Below are 25537 nucleotides of genomic sequence, written 5' to 3'. Positions count from 1 at the left end.
TTTGTATTATCAATTTAATTAATATAGCTGGACTTTTTTGTTGATAACCTGGATATCAAAGCATATTCAGCATTCATATCAAACTGAATATCAAAGTATATTCAGTAACAGTGCCTGGACAAAGTGAGTTCTCCCCACTCATCTCATTTGTGACCAGACCTGTATCAAATGCTGTGCACAGGATTTTTTTAAAAAAAAGTTCAGTGCAATGCTAACTTCTCTGAAGAGATAACTACAGCACCAAATAATGTGATACTTTCTGAGCCCTGGTACAGATGCAGCCATTCAAAATGGGTGGGGTATTTCGCGGTATACCCCGGTGGGCGTGTCGCCTTTACCGAAGATATTACTAATATTATTAATAATGAATGACTTTGGACAAGCTGTAAACTCAAAGTATTACGCTGGTCCACATTCTTTCTAACCGTCATTTTAAACGAAAATACTTTTAGTTTTTTCTTTGACAAACACCACAGCATTTCGTTGATCTACAGTAACTAACGAGGACAGGACATTAGCTAGCCAATACGATAAAGGAATGACATTTGTACAAGCACTTGGAATCTGTCCAAGCCCTACTTTGTCAGGCATTTTCTTTTACTGCAACGGACATAAAAACTCCCTTGCTTTTAACAGAGCGTTTCATAATTTCTAACTACTTATTAAAATTATTAAAATTATTTAAACTGCGACACTTATCATTCAACCAGAGCTCAAAATATCACAATAGACTGTCCCGAGTGATTTGGGGTTTTTTGACAGAGGGCAAAAAACTCTCTCTCTTGCTCGCCTACCCCCCCTCGCCAGATAATGTGAATCGAAACCTGTTTTTCTAGCTTTTAAAGTCGTGCGATGTGTAAGCAGGAACACATCATTATATCTTACATATGAAAAATACATAATATAGCTCCCAAACAAACGCAAATGTGTTTTTAATAAAATGCTTTTATTCACTCATAATCTGACAATTTCAGGAAGACTAAGGAAGGACTAAGGAAATTGTCATCTGTTGTTGAAGCTCTGTGAGCTCGGTGACTTTGAGACCACTTGTTATCCCAAATTGTTTGAATCGCCACAATTGAAATAGAGAAAAAAGAGCTGACTGACAAGAATTAAGATGTGGCTGTCAATGTTGGATTAAAAAAAAACACGTTGCCCAACGTTAGTTGCATTGCTTGAAAAATAATTTTATTTCGAGAGACTGGATAAGTAATTCAAGTGTTTTTTTAACTTCCTGAAAAACAAGTAATAATTTAACAATATGTGCAAAAGTTTTATGATATGTCGCTGTTGTGAATGTCTGTGGAGTGTATCTTATTTGCCTGTCCTGGCTGTGCTCTCTCGCTCGCCCTCCCCCCCCTCTCTCTTTCAATTCAATTCAATTCAAGGTGCTTTATTAGCATGACAGATGTGTACAATCAGTGTTGGGCATTTACTTTGTAATCTGTGGTCCTTTTAACTGTTTTTACATCTAGTGTATTGCTTTGAGATGCCACTTTTAAAGGTGATATATAAAATCAAGGCTTTAACTTGCTTTAACTCCGCAAGTCTGAGTTCTTGTGTTTGTCCTATCCGAACCCGAAAGTATTACAATATGTATCTTTATAGCAGGTGGTGTACAGCTTTTTAGTATAGATTACACTTTTCTAAAATGTATTTAAAAAATAAAAAGATTACAATCTAATCTTTCCACGTTTGATCCCAAGATCCCAAGAAAAATAAATCTAAACGGGGAGAAAGCTATGCTGAAAGTTTATTAAGATACTTAGAAGACAAAGATATCAATTTATGTTGCATTTGTCTGATTGTGAATCAAAAAACACATATATTTAAACCCGCATTTGCGATTTAAATCAAAACGTGATTTAAATCAATAGAAATGTTTATATTGTAACGCATAGGTGACTATTCATTGTTATTAAAATGACTTAAATTCGATCATGTTGTGATATTTAGAAATATAAATTTGTTTGGTGCGAGTGAGGTTTTATTTAATCTCTGACCCAGGGAAAAGTTTTATTTTTTCAAAGAAATGTTTGTTAAAAGTCATGGCTTCAGCTGGATTCAAACACTCACCATGTGACATGGGAGTCAGGAACCTAACCCACAGCACCACCAGCAAGGTCACATGCAGAGTGCTGAAAAAGCACTACAGAAACATTATCAACAGACAATGTACAGCGTGTACTATTCTTGTGTTGCGGTACATGAATATAATTATATCGTTATTAATTTCGTTAGATACGCGATTCCATATTATATTCCCTTTTAATCAAATTCTAAAAGTATGCTTGTTGACTCCGGTATCACGTTAGTTAAAGACTTCGAAGCTTAAAATGTTTAGGGAGAAATGGAATACTGGTGTGTATTTTTTATTTAAAGTACCGAGACCAGCCATATACTGTATGTTTATGTTCCAAAATTAATATCGTTTATGGCCTTCACATGCGTTACAGTATGCTCCTATTCTTTTTATGCTCAGCTACTAAGATTTCCCTTCAGTGGTAAAATTCCATATAAATATTCAATACTAAAACGGGCACAGTAAAGACATTTACTGTAAATCTTTCTACGACCGACCAACGGACCACGAGTGCCCCTGTCGGTCAACCAATCACGTACCGTGGTATTTTGCGTCATCACGCGCAAGGCCGTAGCCAATTACCTCCGGTACGTGTCTGTACCGCGCACTTTGAATGGCTGCATCTGTATGTATTTACTTTGTAATCTGCGGTCCTTTTAACTGTTTTTACACCTACTGTATTGTTTTGAGATGCCACTTTTAAAGGTGATATATAAAATAAAGTTTTTTATTATTGTTATAGTGAAACATTATCAGATTTTCCCTGGTTCAGAAAAAAAGACCTAAAGTATACTACTTTGTCACTCTTCTCATTCCCTCTTTGCTAAATGGCTTTTCATACTAATCTGATCAATCTAACTGCCTATTTTCTGTGCTTTCTCTATCCTGCTAGATTTGCAATTATTCTGAAAAAATTCTTCTTGAAATAACTCATTTCTAAATACCTTTTTTCACTGTTAACATCTTGCAGCAACTCTGCGACAAAATATACACTTTGCTCAACCTGACAGTTCATCCTGCTACCAACATTGAATAAAAAAATCTTAAGATTTCTATATTTATGTCTTTATTTAGTGTTTTCATTAGTGACAAAGGATAAACGTTCTTGGAAAAATGTATTTTATGTGTTGCGGAAAAACTGTCTTGCTTTAACAAAATATATTTACAAATCCTTTCACCTGGCAATCTACCTGAATGCCCTCCATGAAACCATGTTTGCTATTAATCCATTTAGGGCTCACTGACAGAATTGCTGTTTTTTATGCATGCTAATTTTCTGATTCCTCACTCTGTTTCATGTTTAGAGATAGATAAGACTTTATTGATCGCGAAGGGAAATAGATGTACATGTTCATGTACATGATGAACATGTTTGCATGTTCTTTCGTAACATACTTTTTTGTGATTTTTTTATATATCTAAGCAAATGTTCCTGCATCCCTCTTCTGCACTATATATAGTCGTGGCTTTTTTCTGTTTGCTTATTTCAAAGTAACACCTGCTCCATTTCTAAAACCTTTTGCTCATGTGCATTTTTGTATTTTTTACACCTCTAGCACTTTAACATCCTGAATTTTCATTTGCCTTAATTTGTAGAATGAATTTTAGTTTTAGCCTTAAAAAGCTTAAGTTTTCACTATCTTTTGTTTCTTGTCCTGCAACTGTTATTATTGATCACCGAATTATTGTACTTGACATGACTTCATTCACCCTTTCCTGAACGTCTATGACAGGCAGAGAGAGTGCTGTTTCTGGTGCGATCTTTTGCAGCTGACATTTCACTGTTTTAAACAAACAAGAAATTAGATTGCTCATAAATCACTTATTCTACATAAACACAGCGTAACTGCACTCCTAAAATCCTCTTTTTCTTGTTCGTTTTAGAGACCTTGATAGAAACTGATTTTAGATGTCAGAAAGGATTTATTTTCTCTGTATTTCTGTGTACGCATTTCCTACATTGCTTTGTCGAGATTTTAACTTTATATTTAGGCTCAGATTTCAACTATAAATCGTACACTAATTAATAGCAGTAAATACTGATGTTTTGCTCCCTCTTACCACAAAAATATATATGTATTGTAGTTGGGATGAACTTTATTTCATATGCGTAGGTACTGCGATTCGGACATGGAACGGTTAAAGATGGCGACAAATGAGGCACCCAGAGAGGTGGGGGGCGTCTTCCCGCCTCCATAACTAAAAAGCCAAATAGGAGTGGCTTAAGCGACATACACAGTCGTGTAACTGACAGTTTGAGGTAACCTATCATGTAAATTTCGCTTTGTTGCTGATAGGTTAAGCTTTCGAAACTCAGCCCCAAAGTCATGTGACTGATTTTTCGCCCTGTTTCGTTGGTTAAACGCAAGGATCACAAACACCACCTTGGTAACTGGGATGTGTAGTTTTTAATTCAGCTTGAATTATAACTGTACGTACTGTCTTCATATTTGGCCAGGGCTTTAAAGAGAGGGCGCGCCAAAAAATTTCAGTGCTGTCGTCTCCGCTTTAAAGGTACCCCGGTGCCCAGCGTACTAATATAGGCACATCCCGGAACTTTGACTTCACTGTGAAATGAAGAAATTTTAAAGACTACTTCTTAGCGTAGATAAAAAAGCTTGGATTCCCATGGACAGTATCTTATACACATATCTTTTTCTGTTGTCTTTGTTGATCTCTTGAGGATCCTTGTGATATTTTGAGCTCTCGTTGAATGATAAAAGTGTCGCAGTTTAAATAATTTTCGTTGTTAGAAATTATGAAAAGCTCTTATAAGTTTTTATATCTGTTATAGTAAAAGAAAATGCCCGATGAACTAGGGATTGAACAGTTTTTCAGTGCTTTTACAATCGATGGAAATGTTCAAATAAATGTGCTAAAGAAATAAACAAAAAAGTAAGTTATTCCTTTATCATATTGGCTAGCTAATGTCCCATCCTTGTTAGTTAGATCAACAAAATGCTGTGGTGGGTGTTACTTTTTGTCGATGAAAAAATAAAGTCTTTTCATTTAAAATGACGGTTTCAAATAGTGTGGACCAGTGTAATACTTTGAGTTTTACTGGTGGAGGTCATACAGCTGTGTCTGGATATCTTGGTTAAATATTCGGCTAGTGTGTATTGTCTGTTTGACTTTGAAAATACCTCTGAAACCGGTTTAATTCGTCACAGCCAGCACTCCCACAGAGAGTGATGAAAACCGCGCAGCGCCAGGCAAATGCACATTAATATGTTGGGCTTTTGGGCTCAGGTGGATTTGTGCCCTACAGTTCAACCTGTGGTACCGCTGTGTACTGTACATACAGTACCAACATGTTATTTTGAAATATAAAAAATGTCAATATACTGTAGTGTCAATAATATTTGCTATTTTAATTTTTCAAAGAAGTGTTTCTGTTAAAAGAAAACTCATAGCAATTGCTGGATTTGAACACCCGACTTCATGCTCATACAGTACTGTAAATTGGTTGCTTAAGCCATGACGCCACTGAGGCAAGTCATGTGACATGCACTGAAACAGCAATACAGATATTACAGTAATATGGTCGGAAGGTCAACCACATGTAAGACTTTGGTGCTTAAAATGTTTAGGGAGAAATTGAGTGTTGGTGTGTATTTTTTCTTTAAAATACCAATAACAGCAACATACAGTTTACATAATATGTTTATGTTCCTAAATGATCTTTATGATCTTCGTTATGCTCCTCTGAGTTCTATGCTTAGCTACTAAAATTTCCCTTTAGTGGTAAAATTCCATATAAATATTCAATACTAAGCGGATTAAAATGTGCACAGTAAAGAGATTAAATGATTAAATCTTTTCACTAACGACTAATACACCACATTATCTTCCGTGTCGCATTAACATTGGAATGTTTTTTTTACAAGTGGCAAAAGAAGCAATACACAACCTGTCTCCTTCTATAACTCTTCAGTTTACAGAGAAAACATAAACACAACATTGTCCAATAATACTCTTCTTGTGTCTAATTTTTAGTAAAGCAGGATTTGAGCTACAGACCATAACAGACCAAAAAACAGAATCCACCTGCGATTCGGGTGTTAACAAAACATGTTTACAAAGAAAGTGAAATACAGTAATACTACCAGCTATATAGATACATAGATTTAGATATTTAGATCCTTAAATTAATATCATTATTAATTTATTTAGATACTGTACGTGATTACATATTCTCGATTATAAAAAAGATAATTCCGGTCCTGGAATCTGACTGGCTGACACCCTTCTGGAGCAGTACCATAATCTCTGGTATACGGACACCCCAGAAATTTGACTTTTTGCTGTGTGATAAATTTTAAAGACTACTTCTTAGCGTTGATAAGAAAGCGTAGATAAAAAGGTTAGATTCTCATGTATCTGATACAAGTATCTTTTAATACAGTCTTTGTTGTGCTCTTGAGGATCCTATTTTGAGCTGTGGTTGAATGATAAGTGTCGCAATTTATGTTTTTATGCCCCTTATAGTAAAAGAAAAAGCCTGACAAAGTAGGGCTTGGACAGTTTTCAAGTGCTTGTACAAATGTGCTAAAAAAATGAACAAAAAAAAGTAATTTATTCCTTTATCATATTGGCTAGCTAATGTCCTGTCCTCGTTAGTTAGATCAACGAAATGCTGTAATGTTTGTCAAAGAAAAAAATATGTCTTTTTGTTTAAAATGACGGTTAGAAAGAATGTGGACCAGGATAATACTTTGAGTTTACAGCTTGTCCAAAGTCATTCATTATTAATACTATTAGTAATATCTTTGGTAAAGGCTTTGATGCATAAAATATTTCTGCATAATTAAAATATTTATGATAAAGGTAGGTTGTGTACTTTTGCCCAACTGAGCAATCTTGCTTTCATAAAATATACCAACTTTTTAATGACTGATGATTAACATGCTGTAATACACAGTTTAAATTTAAAAGCTCAAATGCTGTACATGAGAGGTTAAGCTTTATACGCTCATCCTGGCGGTTTTACAAGGTGATTCCGGATACTTTTCGGTATGACGTCAAATGACGTGTTACACCGTGTGATACTGCATTTTGATGTGACACGCCCACCGTGGTGTACTGCGAAATACCCCACGCGTTTTGAATGGCTGCATCTGTATATAAATAAAATTTATGAAAAAGATCATTAACAGCGGTCTTTTAAACATCTTTGGATTGAAAGAAAACAAAACTGCAGGAGCATCAAAAAAGACATACAGAACACACAGAACATCTAATTTCAACGATTTATTTTACAAAACCAAAAAAAAAACATGAGATGAGATGAGATAACACAGAGATGCTGTTTCCCTGATGTTCTAATTTGGTGAAAAATAACAAATGGCCAAGTGAAATAGCTTGTAGCAGCCAATTAACTCAGAGTAGTTTACAAAGGAATAGAGGCTTTATTCTAACATTACTGTATATAAAGTGATAATTTAAACAGAAAATACACATTACAATGTGTTCTCACCATAACAGTGTTTATTCAAATGTAAATGAACCTTGGGCTTGTCCCTTGGGCCCAGAAGAAAGGATGATTAACACATCTGTGTGAAACTCTATGGATCAAATTGGGAAATTCAGGGAAAAGTGAAACAGCCCCACAACATTATGTTACTACCACTATGCTTCACTACCAGGATGGGGTAGTGTGTGATGTGTTGTGTTGGGTTTGGACCAGATATAAAACACATCTAGACTGACTTTTCATCAAGACTGAAAAGTTCTAATTTTATCTTGTTTGAACACAAAATATTTTGAAAATATTTGCAGTATCAGTTAAAAACCTTGTTGCCAATCATAAACTGTATGACACGATTTTTGTCTGTAAAGAGGTACTGAGTTCAATAACTGAGAATATATCATTGAATCTTGACATTTTCTCATTTATTGAACTCTGTACCTCTTTACAGACAAATGGCTACCACCATGTTCCCAAACCAGTTTCCTCCCTTCAAGACTACACAAAGTAAAGGGACAGTCTGAGTAAATGTCTGCGTTATACAATATACCTTCCACTTTTTAATGATAAACTTCACTGTGCTTTTATTTTCCCCCTTGGTTTATTTTTTAAGGATGGATGAATTGAAGCAAACTCTGACACTATTAACCAGTTTTTAGAACAGAAATTATTTTCCTTAAAAAAGTTTTTATTTCTAAGAAAGCACAAGTTAACACACAAAAAACTCCATCCAAATGTTTTGGATGAATACATAACATCTTGACTTTCTGAAAAAAGAAGTGGTAGACAAGGGACGTGTCTAGAGCATCAAAGTGGCAAGACATTGATATAAGAGTCCAAGTTTGAGTTTTTAAACCCAGATCATAGTGTTGAATAATATGGAAAAAATAAGACCCACAAATAGATAACATTTATAATCTCTTACCTCTGTCAGCTGCTCCTCTGGTGCAGGCTGTATAAACTGGTTATGATGTTGAAGAATTCTTTTGAAATAGTCTAAGACATTCTGGCAGGGCACTGCAAGGAGACAAAACATACATAAGGAAACTTCATTTCAAGAATAAAAATCAGTCTATTATTAAAATTGTACATCTGCTGAAAGAGTTGCCCCCTTATAATCCTAATTAATGTAAAATGTATTGAAACATTATTTTGTGTAAATTGCTGTGCCAAGAGAATGGCAACCTGGCCATAAGGCTGACGGGACCCCCCTCATTATTGCATGACAAGTGAAGGAGGGGTGTGATAAAATAGGGTCTGCAAATGGGGCTGCCAAAAGCCTGGGGGGAAGAGTCAGGAGCTGACACTGCAACTGCCTAAACACCAGTGGGGGATGAGAGGGAGGGGGTGGGCACTGGGAACAGGTTGGGCTATGAACGAGGGGCCTGGACCAAGTACAAGACTGATGGAGTGACGGCAGAGTGAGCAGCAATGGCCACTTAGGCTCCTATGGTGACGAAGGAAAAGCAAAATTAAAGAGGTGGAAGAGAAAAAACACCAGAGATAGGTTGGAACTGAATGCGAGGTCCCTTACAAAGAAATGGAGCAGAAAGGTAAAAGAGAAAATGAAACAGGGATTCCAGAATGTGGGGAGGGAGACAGTTTTTAAAAAGACCAATCCACACAAGGCTCCTAGCCCTGATGCCATCCCTGGCTACGTTCTGAAGGCATGTGCAGACCAGCTGGCAGATGTCTTCTCGGACATATTCAATCTCTCTCTAGCTCAGTCTATAGTTCCTTCCTGCTTTAAGAAAACCACCATTGTTACCGTTCCTAAGAAACCCAGAGTCAGCTGCCTGAATGACTACCGCCCTGTTGCACTCACATCAGTTATCATGAAGTGCTTCGAGCGGTTGGTCAAAGCATACATCACCTCCTCACTGCCTGACACCCTAGACCCATTGCAAGTTGCGTATCGCCAGAACAGGTCAACAGAAGATGCTATTGCCACTGCCCTTCATACTGCCCTCTCACACCTGGATAAGAAAGGAACATATGTGAGAATGCTGTTTATTGATTACAGCTCAGCATTCAATACCATAGTGCTCTCAAAGCTTGTCATCAAGCTCCAGGACCTGGGACTGAACACCTCCCTCTGTAACTGGATCCTGGACTTCTTGACAGAACGTCCACAGGTGGTGAGGGTGGGCACCAACATATCCTCTACCCTGACTCTCAACACTGGAGCCCCCAAGGCTGTGTGATTAGCCCTGTCCTCTACTCCTTATTTACTCATGATTGTGTCGCCAGGCATAACTCGAACTCCATCATTAAGTTTGCGGACGATACAACAGTCATCGGCCTGTTCACAGATGGTGAAGAGTCTGCATACAGGGAGGAGGTTGAAACCCTGGCAGCATAGTGCCAGGAGAACAAAATCTCTCTTAACATCAGTAAGACCAAGGAGATGATTGTGGACTATAGAAAACACCAGGGAGGAGATCACACACCTATCTACATCAGTGGGACTGCAGTGGAGAGGGTCAGCAGTTTTAAGTTCCTAGGAGTTAACATCTCAGAGGACTTAACCTGGACAAACCACACCAACACCGTGGTCAAAACAGCACGGCAGCGCCTATTCTTTCTCCGTAGGCTAAAGAGGTTTGGCATGCCATCACATATCCAGGCCAACTTCTACAGGTGCACTATTGAGAGCATCCTGACTGGTTGCATCACTGCCTGGTATGGGAACTGCTCTGCCCGGGTTCGCAAAGTACTGCAGAGGGTGGTGAAGTCAGCGCAGCTCATTACCGGCTGTGAGCTACAAAACATCCAGGATATCTACTCAGCTAGATGTCTGAAGAAGGCCAGGTCCATTCTCAAGGACCCCAGTCATCCCAGTCACAAACTGTTTTCCCTCCTACTGTCCGGTAAATGGTACCAAAGCATTCGGTCCAAGTCCAACAGACTTCTACCTCCAGGCAGTAAGACTGCTAAATAGCCAACCTGCAGCTCCTTTAGCAAATCACCTGTAATGGCTACATGGACACACAGTTTTCACTGTATTCAGCATAACCGCACTATTGGATACTGTATATTGCATACACCATGGACACATAGCAGCTCTACTCATATTGAGTTTTATTCCATTTCTAGTACATTTATTATTATGTAACCTTATTTTCATAACCTCAATTTTGTGATTTTTGTGTTTTTGTGATTTTTATGATTCTTGTGATTTTTGTGAGCTCGCGGAAAATTCATTTCATTGCCAGCAACTACTGCTGCCCACTGTATTGTTGTGCATTTGATAAATAAACTTTAATTTGATTTGAAGGAAAGGACAAGAAATGGTCTCATAAAAGGTTGTGTCACCCAACAGAGAGGATTGGGTTGTTTCCTGTAGGAAGGCACTGTTGAAAGAAAGCTAGAGATACATAATTGGATGATAAAGTCTCTTTCTAGCAGGAGAAAATGCTGAGAGGCTATTGCTATTTCTGCATATGAGAGCAGAAATGAACAAAATTAGAATGTGACCTCAATTTAATTGCTTGCAGTTATTATAGTGGTTTTCATCCTAAAGCATCCTAAAAGATCCTATAGCAGCCACAATACACATCATTCTCTCATTTAATACATGGCAAGACAAATTTTCATTTAGACATCTTAAAATTATACTTCTAAATCATTTTAAGATGTCTTTAAATATTTAAATATATCCTAAAATTATTTATAGATTGCCATGACCACTCCTTGCACAATGAATTAGAGCTCCTTCCATCAGGGTGTAGATCTAGACTCCCCACATTACAGTGCAATGCACCTATCCTTTAATTTATTAAATAAGCAGATTTATTCCTGCTTATTTTAACAAATGATTGTTATACTTCCTTATTTGTCTTTTTAATTGTGAGGATTAGTTAAAGCTGCTAACCTTTTCTCATCTTTTGCATCTTATTGTTATAGGACTGATTGTTAGACTTATTTTTTATTTGATTTTTTTATTACTGTATTCTAGATTATCTAATTAGTGACCTGTGGTTCAAATCAGGTTATTGTTACGTTAGCAACGCCAAGATGCAGGAACTGTTGCTAAGTACGCCACCTTACAATTTGAAGGGTACTAGGATCACTTCAGTTACATAACCACCTCATGACAAACAACCTTTTTGAACCCCTCCAATCTGGCTTCCGTCAAGTTCACAGCACAGAAACTGCCCTGGTCAAAGTCACCAATGATCTTCTAATAGCTTCTGATTCTGGTTCTCTTTCTATACTCATCCTTCTTGATCTCAGTTCTGCTTTTGACACTGTTGACCATAACATCTTACTTTCTCGTCTTGAGACTGTGTTTGGAGTTTCTGACACTGCTCTCAATGATTCAAATCTTACCTCACTGATCGCTGTCACTTTGTCTCTCTCAATGGGTACAGATCTGAAATTGGTCTTGTTAAGTCTGGTGTTCCACAGGGCTCAATACTGGGCCCCTTGCTCTTCAGCAATTACATGTTTCCACTTGGTCAGCTTTAAAGATCACATGGCCTCAGCTTTCATTTTTACGCTGACGATACTCAAATATACATCCATACCAAACCTGACACTGATTTGGCTGTCTCTATTATATCTAGACTACCTCCTATGCTATCACTAACTGTGGCTGAAAAGCTGATCAACACATTTGTATTCTCTCGAATTTACTACTGTAATGCTCTACTTGCTAGGGTATCTAAATCTACTCTGAACAAACTGCAGTATGTCCAGAATTCAGCAGCCAGAATCCTGACCAGGTCTAGTGCAAGTGTTCACATTACTCCTATCCTGGACTCCTTGAACTGGCTTCCGGTCAAATTCCGCGTAGACTTTAAAATCCTCATGCTCACCTATAAGGCTCTGCATGGCTTGGCACATCAGTACCTGTCTATTATCGCCCTGCTCCCCACCTCACAACCTTCGCTCTTCTAATTCTGCTCTCCTTACTATCCCCCAAGCCCGTATACATCGTATGGGTGACAGGGCCTTCTCCTGTTATGCCCCCAAGCTCTGGAACTCTCTCCCCAAGGATATCAGAGAGTCACCTTCTGTAAACTCCTTCAAATCCAGACTCAAAACCCTCTTCTTCAAAAAAGCCTTTACTTAACTGGTTTCATTCTCACCCCTCTGCTTTTCTTAGTACCACCATCCACGGTCTCCTCTGTATATTGTAATTGTGTTTTATCTTGTGTATTCTTTTTATTTATTGTTGTTGTCATCCTGTAAAGTGCTTTGAGAAGCCACCTTTAAAGGTGCTATATAAAATAAAGTTTATTATTATTATTATCATTCTCCCTGCAATAGGTTCTTTTTATCCGCCAGAACCACAAGTATACCCATAAACCAGCACAAGACAATTAGACTACATAATTGTAGTTTAATTCCTCAAAAAAATAGATCATTACCAAATACTTACTGTATACAGTATATACACATACATGTATATAATATACAAATAAGGAACAAGTAAAGCTGAAAAGAAGAAAAGAAGCACAACGTTTTGGCTGTGGAGCCTTCTTCGGGTAAAATACTTAAAACTCAGTATTTTATACATTTGAGTACAAGTATAAAACCATAACAGTATAACTCATTTTATGTGCCTAATACTGTTTATTTTGCTATAGAATAGATACTTGAAAATTGTATAACTGCAAACAATGTGTTTCAATATTTGTGTAACTCATTTTGAGCTTTTGTTGATAAAAAAAACTTAAGTACCCTGTTCAGAAGTTTATCTATTTATTTAACACATAGTACAAACATTCAAACATGATTTTTTGTAACATTCTCTCACACAAGAATTCACAAGACAATTTACAATAGGTGGCATCCCTCTAAAAAGTACATTCTAACAATGTGAGATTTTGTAACTCTTGAATGTGATTCTGTTTACTCTGGACAACATATTGTAGATTATTAATTGTACATTACAAAACTAGATACGAATTTTCACAGAAATATTTGATTTTATCTTACATTTGCACTTACAATAATGTTTTCTTCTGATTTTCTATTTGTACATAGAAGCAATTACAATATATAAGAATGCACAAATGTACTGTACTGTAGGTTAGATATTTTGTAGTGATCAAAACAAAAGTACACATAGGAATGTAGGGAACTACATTTGAAATAATTGGTTTACCATTTATGCCTCAGCACCTGCATTTACATAATGAAAAGAAGAAGAAGATGTGGACTTCAATATCAATATCAAAAGTGTCAATGATAATGCTGAATTTATTGTTTTTGGACAGATTCTCTTTCTTAAAATTGCTTAAAAACATATAACACTGAACAACCAATGTTCAGCAATCTTCTTAGCAGTACAGTATATCCTTGAGACATGTAAATTTGAAGCTGATTACTAAAAATTGTTATTTTGGGCAAGCCAAACTGTCCTGAAACAAAAAAATCAACCTAACTCATAAAGGAAAATATGAAAAGAATTATGTATTATCCTCAATCTAAAAAAGCAATGAATTAAATTGATATATGTATTTTAAAATTAACATTTGTATAAAATAATATTGTAGCACCCACGTGGGGCACTTAATGGCTGCTCTGTTCCCTTTGGCCATGCACACGCAAGGCAGGCTGGGAACAGAGACTGAGGGGCAGGACTTGGGGGAGTCGGACTGTATATAAGGGGGCGGGAGCTGTGAGGCAGCCTCTTCCCTTCCGTGTCTGTGTTAGTGTCGGTGCAGCTCTGTAACCCCTGTCCTTGTGTGTGTACCTTTCCCCGGTTCTGGTTAATAAATGTGTTGTTCAGCCCCTTTTCATGAGTCCTACTGTATGCCTGCTCTATTCCGTACCGAACCCTGCGGTCATTACAATATAAAAATCTGCAAACACACAAATACTGAATACACCATGAAAAGCGTGTTTTAGCTATACTTATTGTGAACATCTTTTTGAACATTACAGTGTTAAGCATTAAAAAATGCTTAACAATGTTAACATTGTTAAACTTACCTTTGATGCACTGAGTATCAATATTGACAGTATTGTTCAGGATTTCCTAAGGTTTCCAATGTTTTCCACTTGCATTGTGAAGTCCTGAAGAGATCTTGATATCGCCTCATGAATGTTAGTGGGTACAGTATTTTAATTGATCTTCTCACAAATTAGACTTTAGCATTCTGAAGCTGACTTAAATTAGATGTAATTTAATTATTTAAAATTAATCAAACTATCGTGAATATTTCTCTCAAATGCATTTAAAACATTTTTTTAATTTCCTGAGCTATGTCTCTTTGCGCCACATTACAACAGAAAATATTCAAGCACATCTCAAAAAGGAACCCATTTAGATATATGGGAAAAATTTGAAAAACTTTAAATGAATATTTAAATATTTCTCCATATGCATAGGGAACAGTTTAGAAATATCTTAAAATTATCAGGAAATGAATTAAATATATATGTTAATGAAGAGTTTTAAAGATACCTTTAAAAGACAACAAAGTTATTAAGGAAGTGATTTAATAATATATCTAAATGGACTTCATATACTGTACATATCTTCAAATGCTCAAAAGACATCTCTAAATCTCTAAATGTATCTTCAAGTATATGATATTAAATACGATATACAGTATATTCAATTAAGTGATAATTTGCCTTTGTCTTGGTAAATTGTTGGAGGCCAGATTGAGCGTGCACAAAGCAGAATGAAATCCAGGACAGTGGTTAAAACTCTTATTTGTATAAACAGTACCATGGGATTGTCCAAGGTATTATGACACTGTTTACTTTCTCATCTGAAAGACGGTACCTCCCACAGCAGTGTCCACAGTCACCGTACTGATCACAAGTTTGCAAACTGTGGGTCCACAGAGGAGAATGCCACTTACTGGTTCAATTTACAGCAGCAATCTGGTTTTCCCTTAAAGTCCTCCTGTCCCAGTACTGACCAGGACCATCCATGCTTAAATTAGTTTACAAGGAGGTACTGATGCAATAATAATACTATTGTAGTGTGAGTTTTTCATAAAGCGACCTTGGTGGACAGTAGGAGACTCAGCATGCATTAATAAAGCAAGGGAGATCTATAAAAGAGAATAAAAGATTAAGGTGACTGATTAATGATGAACAGTTATAGGGGAAAAACACTGTATCAGACACTCCCAATTGCTTACATTTCACACACTGAAAAATGTTTCAGTATTGATACTATTGTACTATTGATACTATGTTTCATAATTTTACAGCATTATAACACTAATGGCAGAATATATGATTGATTTATTTTCAATATGAATATTTTACAATCTGGTGCATAAGAACATAAGAACAGTGCCAAATAAGAGGGGACCTCTATCTAGTTTGCATTATTTTTTGGTAACTTTTATTTTTTGATCCAAGGTTCTCATCAAGTCTTTTGATGAAGAAGTAAAGTTCAGCTTCAACAACATGGGGAATTTGTTCTATACTCCCACAACCATTCGTGTAAAGAAGTTCCTGGTGTTTTCAGTTTTAAATTGACTGTTCCTAGTCATGTCCTCAAATTGATGATTTTGATTCTTGACTCAGGTCTCGTCAAAGTCTTTCTTGTGGAAGACAACAAGTGTTGGACATTTGTTCAGGAATGGCTGGTCTTCTTATGTTTAAGTCTAAAGTAATTCAGCTCTTTTAGCCTGTCAGAGTAGACTATACCTTTAAGCCAAGGACAGAATGTACTGTAGTTGCTTATCACTGGATTTCATATAAACACTCCCTGTAGTACTTTCTTGGACTAATTGAGCAAGAAAACAGTCATTAGCCGTTCACTGTCACAGATACAAGAGCCCACCCCTACGACTTGTGACCAGTTTGAAACTAAACCAGTTTGATTTTGTCGTAGCACATCACAGGGGCTGTTAAGAGCTCTATGACTGAGTCACTGGGGGGGTCACACTACACAACTTACGGTAATGGGCGTGTGCTGCAACTCTCTACAACTCGCTGTGATTTTCTTACGGTTATGTAAATAAAGGCTATGACTGAAAATCTTAGGAAAGGTCGTGTAGTGTGATGCTGGCCTTAGGAAGCCGCAGCTATAGGGAATCAATGGCTTGATGAGCTAGAGGTGATTTCTATGGTTTCTTGTAATGCAGATGAACTGTATAGGCTCTCTCAGACTTGAGAGAGAGAAAAAACAGCCCCTCTTAAAAGCAGCAGTGGAGAACTCTCCTTTGTGCTCACCAGGGAAGTGGCGGGGCTAGGTAAATCTGTGGGATTAGGACTGAATCCTCCCTAAAAGGAGCTGCTGGCCTAGACAATGCAAATATGCAAGGGAAGCTGCTGGATAGGGCACTGTTGCTGTCTGCTGGACAGTCCATGGAAATGCGTGAAATGCAGTTGGAATGGATTCCATACCGTTGGTTGGTGCTCTAAGACAGAGTCTGGTGAAAAGAAAATTGATGGGCAGAATAGGTTGCAGTCACCCACAATGCAGTCTGACCTATTGTAGACTGCAGGTGCCTATGGATGAATGGAGACACCCAAGGAGAACCATAGCCTGGATCTCTGAGGGTTGTTGACTGTAGATGCTGAGGAGGTGTTGCCATTGTACTTGTGTTCAGACAGTTAAGGAAGTTTTGAGTCCTTTCTCCTGTCTAATCATACCTGAATATGAGTGAAGAATGTGAAAAGTGTGTGAGAAGATCGTGGTGTTTTTGAATGATCGCATGGTGTATATTGAGCTGGAAGGGCTTCCCACTGGGATTTAGTTAATGTGTAGTTGTATGACCAGAGAGGAGGAGACTCAGATGTAAAAAATAGAGAGCAGGAGATCCATCCCTAATCAGGGTGGGAGGACTGTTTTTATGTCCCTGTCTCTGCTGGTGTGCAGCAAAGGCCAGTAAAGGCCAGAGTCAGGAAGTACAGCTGGTGTAGGGAGAGTGCTAGGAGCTGTCTTTCCAGATCCTGGCTCTCTAACATTGGATGACGTCTGGCTTTTCTACACGCAGGGACAGAGAAGGACCTTGACAGGGGTGCGTACACACAACAGATTGAGCTGTTGTGTTAAAGAATAATACGAAAGAGGTAAAAAAGCTAGAGTGTATTGTGAGTGATGAACCTGGGAAATCATGTACAGGTCTGCAACGAGTATATAGCTGGGTGGGGCCTGTCTGTTGTATACTGTACTGAAATCAGGAAAGTTTTTGGCTGTTCAAAATCTCCATGTGTTAGGAACTCCTTAGCTCAAACAAAGTACAGTAATCCCCTGTTATACTAGCTTAATTCATTCCTTGAAAACTGTTCAAAGGTGAAGACTTGTAGAATAGAAAATAAATTCACATCAATTTCTGTGTAATTAATCTGAAATAATACATTTCTGATTGGTTCCAAAACTCAAAAATGTTACTTAAAACATCACCCTAATACAGCACAAAACGTTACCTAAAGTCACTGAAAGTGCAACTAGCCACTGCATAAACAAGTAGGAAAACAACACTCCTGCTCAGTTACAGTGCAATACAGTCGTTAATTCATTAACATTAGGAGCTATCCTGTACCATATGCACTCAACATATGTAAGCTTTTTTTATAGAAAAAAGTTAAAAGGTAAAAAATATAAAAAGTTAATTCCTCATCTAAGCAGATTCAAGAAAAAAAGAATCTCGACATAGTAGAGCCCAGCTCGTAAGAATAAAAATCTGCTTGTTAAAATGCAACAACAGGTAAGAATTACTACATGTTGTCTAAATATGAACTTATGTATAGGATACTTGTATAGTAAAAGATTACGGCACTTGTACTGTAGTCGGGGTCATGCATTGATTGTATTTGTCATACTAAGATTTATATTAAGCATTTGGTGATCTGTTGTACAGTACCTTTCATTTTATGTAAATAGTTAAAAGGACCTTTACGAAACATGGATTTGAAAATACCTTGCTATTTTCTTTCATTGGAAAAATAATTAATGTGATCAAAGTTTCGTAAACCGTTTTGTGACTTCCAAATACTTCTGTTAGACAATTTATAAAGAAAAAATATTCCATATTTGCTGACATGCTATTTATTTACAAAAGATGGTACATTTACTTTCTTAAATGTTATTTTGATGTATTAGATGTACAGGTATTAGAAGATGCGGTTTAATTGCTAAGGTACTAGTAACAAATAAGTTATAAATAAATAACAGGCCAAGAGGCATCAGCTGAAATCAAGGTGCATATTCAGACAGGTATTACACAAGTTTAATTATAGATCTATGTAATTATTAATTACATTAACATTAATTAATTACAAATTATTAATTTCCCAAAGGAAAAACATTTAATGCAAGTACCTCATTCAGTACATATTTTGATTTTTGCAATAAGCCTGGGTAAGGACTTTCTAAAAGGTTAGAATACCATAAAAAATTGCATACGTTTTTTTGTGATATAATGAATTTTACATCCCTATTAAATTGCTTTATATATCTGATTCCTATTTTTTTAGACTGCCACGCCTTTAAAAATGCATTGTGTCACGATCGTGATCCCTCCTCTTAAGGGCGCTCCGGTCCTTTTGTATTTTAGTTGATTATGTGCACCTGCCCTCTGTTTGTCTCTCATTATTTAAGACTGGCACTCTCGCTATTCCTGGCTCAGCATTAGGAGATGGACGCCCGGAAGCCAGCCTACCAGCGGGTCCAGGAGAGACCCGACAGCATAGCCTTCATCACGGCATCCTGACCATCTGAGTCTGGGGCTCGGAGCACCTGGCCTCATTATCCTGGTTTTATTCCCTATCCCTGTTCCGGATCCCATTCCGGATTTTAACTGTGTTTGTTTTGTCTTGGATAGATCCCCCAGTTTTCGACTTTGGACTGCGCCCTGGACTCCCCCTTTTGGACTGTCTGGACCTGTTTGTCCTTGCCATGCCCCCCGAGCACCGGATCACCGTCGTCACGCCCCCCTGTCTGTCTACCCATTCTATCTTGCTATCTTCCCCAGATGTCCTTCTCTACTTACTTCCGGATTATACCATTTACATAGGTTCCTGAACTACGCTTTGCGGGAGCCTGGACCGGCTCCTGTTACACATTGCTCAGATTCAATATTCATTTTTAGAAATTAAAATCATCTTTGGAATTCTTACTTACATCCTACTTTGTCTACCTTGCTCCAGATATCAACCACTCTTTGTGGTAAACCTTAACTGTCGACCAAAGCTGGCTCTGAAGTTCAGATGGGCTCCTCTACCTCATCTTACAGCAATGATCGAGCCCAGAGATTCCAGGTGGAAACTTTGCAGTGTGGCTCATTTCTCTTGAGCTCACACTCATAATGTTGACCGGATGAAAAGAGAAAGTGATTTGTCATCAATCACTGCATGACTTTGATGGTTTCCCAACTGAGATGAAAAAATCTAATGATAATTCTAAAATCAGTACAATTGTTATTGCAAAGTGAATAGAAATGCAGTTGTGAATGGGAACACAATCATAGGAAAGGTGAATAAAAATAAAGTAATTCAAGTGATAATACCGGGAATGCTGTCCAGTTTTCTACGTAGCTCCTCATTTTCCTGCTGGAGAGAGAGCACCTCTTGTTCCAATTCCAAACACCTTGGGCAGCATCCCTCCTCCTCCTCTTCCTCTTCAGGCAGTGTGGATGATGGGTGTCCGTGGGACTCAGAGGGTGTGGGTGATGTCCATCCCCCACCTAGAGTATGAGATGGGGAGGTGGAGAGAGGGTCCATGTCATTGGAATGACAGTATTCCCCAGCAGTTCTCAGAGAAGGTCGACTGCCAGCAATCAAGTAGCTCTGAAGGGACTCAGTGAAGACACGCAGAAATGCAGAGGTTTGTTGCTTCTTCTGGGCATATTGCAGATCTATGTCGAGTCTTTCAGGGGTCTCTTGATCACCAGAGACACCCTTGCCCAGCTGACAATGTCCTAACCTTTCTGTATAGCAGCCTTCCTCTAGTTTGATGTGAGACATTGCTGAAGGTGGTGGTTTGGGATCCAGAAACTTTCCGCTATTGTTGAGGAGGCTCAGAACCCGACTGCACTGCTGGGCAAAGGCATCCAGGATCATGCGGTTTTCTGTCAATTAATAAAAGAAAAAACTGTTAAACCAGATAAATATATTTGTTCATTATAAGCACATCCTATACAGTACAGGTACTGAAACTAAACTGCATTCAAAGAAAATAACATTTTATCACACTAAACACAAGATGAAGCACTGCCAAATCTGTAATGCTGTGGTTGGAATTGAGACTGAAAGCTTCTGAATATTCAGTTGTTTTTATTTAAACAACTTTTTCAAGGTGAATAGGCAAAGAACATTGGCTTCATGTTCAAGATTTTTATAGTGATCAAGTGTTGCACATGGTGGCACGGTGGTGGAGTTGTTAGCATTGCTGTTTCACAGAACTAGGGCCCTGGGTTAAATTCTGAACCTGAGGTGCTATCTACGTAGATGTTCTCCATGTGTATGTGTGGGAATCATCTGGGTGCTCCGATTTCCTTCCATAGTCCAAAAAATACTGTACTTAATTGGCTTGCCAGGATTAGCTCCGGCTCTCCTGCATCCCTGAATTGGGTAAAGTTGTGGGAAAATGGATGGATGGACATATGGAACATCACTTCAATAGTTGCAGTAACATTTCCTATAGCATTCATTTTTGAAAGCGATGAACTTAAGGAGCAGAAACATGTCATCACAACGAATTCAACTGGATAAAATGACAGTTAAATTATGGATTAATAAAAATACCCAAATAAGTTGCTTTAATTTTATTTTTTGGCATGAAATACATGAGAACATAAGAAAGGTAAAAAATAAAAGAAAGGCATTAGCTTATCATACTCATTTTGTACTTTATTAGATTTTGTCCAGACATTTTTTAAAAGAACCACAGTTTCAGCATGTCCTATTCTCAGTTATAAATGAATTCCCTTTAAGTTACTGTTATGACCCTCTGCCCTTGTTTTACCCTCTGTGTCGACTTTGCCCTTTGGATCTTACAGTATATACAGTACATGGATAAAATCTTCATTTTATCTTTGTTCTAGACTGAAGAGATTTATCTACTGTATGTTAACTTGTCCAAATATGACAATCTTCTAAGACCAGGAAACACTATCGTCACTCTACTCTGAAATCTTTTTAAAGGTACTGTATAATATACTTTGTGCAATGGTAAGTAGAACTAAACAATATTCTAAGTGAGGTTTTTCTAGTGTGTTGTACTGTACATCAGGGAAATTATGCTAAATTCTATACAAGGTCTAAATTCTATACATTCTGCTCTATACATAAGAAATGTGTTTACATTTTATTGCTTCCTCACATTGTCTAAATAAGATGTGACAACACAAGGGGTTGGACACAGATCCTTAAGAAAACAGACAAAAATACAAAAAAAAAAGTAAATGTTGGCAAAACATTTAAAAACCCAGAACTGAATCTAAGCTCATCTTTGAGCTATTAATAGCACAGACATGTAATGGGCACCTTACGTACCTCTTTCTGAATGTTCGACAAGCCTCAACTGCCTGAATGGTTTCCGCTTGAACTATGATATCAGTCTCTGACATAAAAAGTTACGCTTTGTGCCTTTACTGTGTAAAACTGAAGGGAGTTTACATCTACTCTTTAAATCTTCCTTATGGGCTGCAGTATACAACGCATCTGTTTTGTTCTCTTTTTGTGCTGTCAAAAAATAAAACCCAATATTACTTAAGTACCATATTATCAATGTGATAGTATGAAATCAGCAATACTAATTTCTGGAAAATGTTTGAACTATGGTAAACAAAGTACATTACAAATTAAAGAAGAAAATGGATGGGTTTATTCTTACTGGACTGTTTCTTATGTTTAAGGTCAGCTGTAACCATATCTTGTTAAAACACCATCATTTTTTGTTAATCATTTTTTTGTTAGCTGAATAAAGGCTTGCAATTCTTTGGATACACACCTTAGAATTCATTTTCAGTTTTAAACATCAACCCTGAAGTAATTCTAAGAAGCTTTTAAAAAATTGACTGTCCCGTGAAAACAATTTTAAATAAAATGCTAGTTATGTATCATTACTATTATACTATATTTCAATTTGATTTGAAGAGCTATGGTTAAGATTTATTTTGTGTGAGATTTTCTTTTCAGCAGAAACTAACTCAAAATGTCGCCCAAAATCACAGAACAGAAATATTACATTTAAAGCAAATATTAATTGAGATTTTATAATAATAATAATAATAATAAACTTTATTTTATGTAGCTCCTTTAAAGGTGGCTTCTCAAAGCGCTTTACAGGATGACAACAACAATAAATAAGAATACACAAGATAAAACACAATTACAATATAAAGAGGAGACCATGGATGGTGGTACTAAGAAAAGCAGAGGGGTGAAGAATGAAACCAGTTAAGTAAAGGCTTTTCTGAAGAAGAGGGTTTTGAGTCTGGATTTGTAGGAGTTTAGAGAAGGTGACTCTCTGATTTCCTTGGGGAGAGCTTGAGGGCTTGAGGGCATAACAGGAGAAGGCCCTGTCACCCATACAATGTAGACGGGCTTGGGGGAAAGTAAGGAGAGCAGAATTAGAAGAGCGAAGGTTGCAAGGTGGGGAGTAGGGCGATAATAGTTCAGACAGGTACTGATGTGCCAAGCCATGCAGAGACTTATAGGTGAGCATGAGGATTTTAAAGTCTACACGGAATTTGACCGGAAGCCAGTGCAAGGACTCCAGGATAGGAGTAATGTGAACACTTGCACTAGACCTGGTCAGGATTCTGGCTGCTGAATTTTGGACATACTACAGTTTGTTCAGAGTAGCTTTAGATACCCCAGCGAGTAGAGCATTACAGTAGTAAATTCGAGAGAATACAAATGTGTTGATCAGCTTTTCAGCCACAGTTAGTGATAGCATAGGAGGTAGTCTAGATATAATAGAGACAGCCAAATCAGTGTCAGGTTTGGTATGGATGTATATTTGAGTATCGTCAGCATAAAAATGAAAGCTGAGGCCATGTGATCTTTAAAGCTGACCAAGTGGAAACATGTAAATGCTGAAGAGCAAGGGGCCCAGTATTGAGCCCTGTGGAACACCAGACTTAACAAGACCAATTTCAGATCTGTACCCATTGAGAGAGACAAAGTGACAGCGATCAGTGAAGTAAGATTTGAACCATTTGAGAACAGTGTCAGAAACTCCAAACAGTCTCAAGACAAGAAAGTAAGATGTTATGGTCAACAGTGTCTAAAGCAGCACTGAGATCAAGAAGGATGAGTATAGAAAGAGAACCAGAATCAGAAGCTATTAGAAGATCGTTAGTGACTTTGACCAGGGCAGTTTCTGTGCTGTGAAGTTGACGGAAGCCTGATTGGAGGGGTTCGAAAAGGTTGTCATGAGGTGGTTATGTAACTGAAGTGTGACAGCACGTTCTAGAATTTTAGCAAGAAAGGGTAAGTTGGAGATGGGGTGAAAATTGTTAAGATTGTCGAGAGCCATGTTAGGCTTTTTTGGGATGGGGATAATGGCAGCAGTTTTGAGGACCGTTGGTACAATGCCAGTGCTCATGGATTCATGTATAATATTGAGGAGAATGGGACAGAAAGAAGAGAAACAGGACTGAAATAGAGTGGTAAATAGATGTGATGGGTTTCATGTGTGTAACTAGTTTATTGAGGGATACTGAGTCAAGAAGAGAGAAGCTGGAGAGAAGGGAACCAGAGAAGTTGGATGAGGAGGGAGGAGGTATGGAAATGATATGCATAGTGGAGAGAATGTGATGCCGTATGTTGTCAATCTTAGAACTAAAGAAATCTAAGAATGTGTTGCATAGTTGTGATGAGGCAGGTAATGTGGTGGGGCAGTTTGGCTTGAGCAGTCTGTTGATGGTGGAGAAAAGATGTCTGGGGTTGTTTTGGTGATTTTCAATGATGTGAGAGAAGTAGGTGGATCTAGCAGACTCTATAGTAACCTTATATTCAGATAAGTAATCTCTCCAAGCCTGCTAATGTACATTTAGGCCAGAAAGACGCCACCTACGCTCAAGTTTGCGAGAGTCTGCCTTCATGGATCGCAGATGGTCATTGTACCAGGGGGCAGGGCGAGAGAAGGAGATGGTTCGGGTTTTTAAAGGAGAAAAGGTGTCTAGGGTAGATAAAAGAGCACTATCAAGTAACTGTATTTTGTCCTCTAGAGGGTCAGAGGAAGAGAAACAAGATAAGGAGGACAGAACAGAATTTGCAAACCTTGGGTGATCAATTGATTGCCAGTTGCGGTAATTTACAGAGCGTGGGGGGGAAGTGTTAGAAACAGGTAACTCCAGATTGAAAAGAATGGCTAAGTGGTCAGAGAGGCCTAGATCAAGGGGAGAGCAGTGGGAGACAAAAGAGTCATTTGCAATAATTAAATCTAGATAGATAGATACTTTATTGATCCCGTGAGGGAAATTGCATCTAAGGTGTGTCCTATGTTATGTGTAGGGGTACAAAACAACTGAGTAAGATCAAAGAATCCCAATAGAAAAAGGAAGTCTTTAGCCAGACTGGAAGACCTTGAATCGATGTGTATCTTAAAGTCCCCTAGAATAGGGATCCTTTTAAACTTAAGGCATAAAAATGAGAGAAAATCAGCAAACTCATCTAAGGAGGCTTCACTGGGTTTGGGTGGTTTATAAACTGTGGCAATAATAGTAGATTGGGGGATAGAAACATTTAAAACAAGACACTCAAAAGAAGAGGGAGGAGGTATAGTAATATGACTTAGACTGTAAAAAAGGTTGTAAATAACAATGATGCCCCCGCCTCTGCCTGAAAGACGCGGAAGGTCAAACAAACCATATCCAGGAGGGACTAGTTGGTTGAACAGGAGTCCATCGTTTTGTTTGAGCCAGGTTACGGTTAAGCACAGAAGGTCTAGTTTTTTTTCTTTGATGATGTCACATAAAAGAAGAGCCTTGTTGTTTATGGAGCGGGTATTGAGTAGCGATGATCTGGACAGTCTCAGGGATGCAGGGGGAAGCGGAGTGCGCTAAAGGTGCAGTAGTAAGAGGAGATTTTTGAGGTCGGCGGTACGG

General features: G+C 37.8%; 1 protein-coding gene across 1 annotated transcript in view; it reads right to left on the bottom strand.

The window, feature by feature from the left end:
- bend4 (BEN domain containing 4) overlaps positions 1-25537 on the bottom strand; it is a 72088-nt gene that overhangs the window by 3885 nt on the left and 42666 nt on the right. Inside the window, exons 2-3 of the mRNA XM_088910448.1 lie at positions 19988-20548; positions 8476-8567 (exon numbers count right to left, since the gene is read on the bottom strand). Of these exons, the coding sequence (XP_088766574.1) occupies positions 8476-8567; positions 19988-20548 (653 nt within the window). The remainder of the gene's footprint in view (positions 1-8475; positions 8568-19987; positions 20549-25537) is intronic.

Source organism: Atractosteus spatula, chromosome 1, assembly GCF_055471065.1.
Source record: "Atractosteus spatula isolate fAtrSpa1 chromosome 1, fAtrSpa1.hap1, whole genome shotgun sequence".
NCBI lineage: Eukaryota > Metazoa > Chordata > Actinopteri > Semionotiformes > Lepisosteidae > Atractosteus > Atractosteus spatula.
Note: the sequence above shows the minus strand (reverse complement) of the source record. Positions and strands in the feature narration are given on the sequence as shown.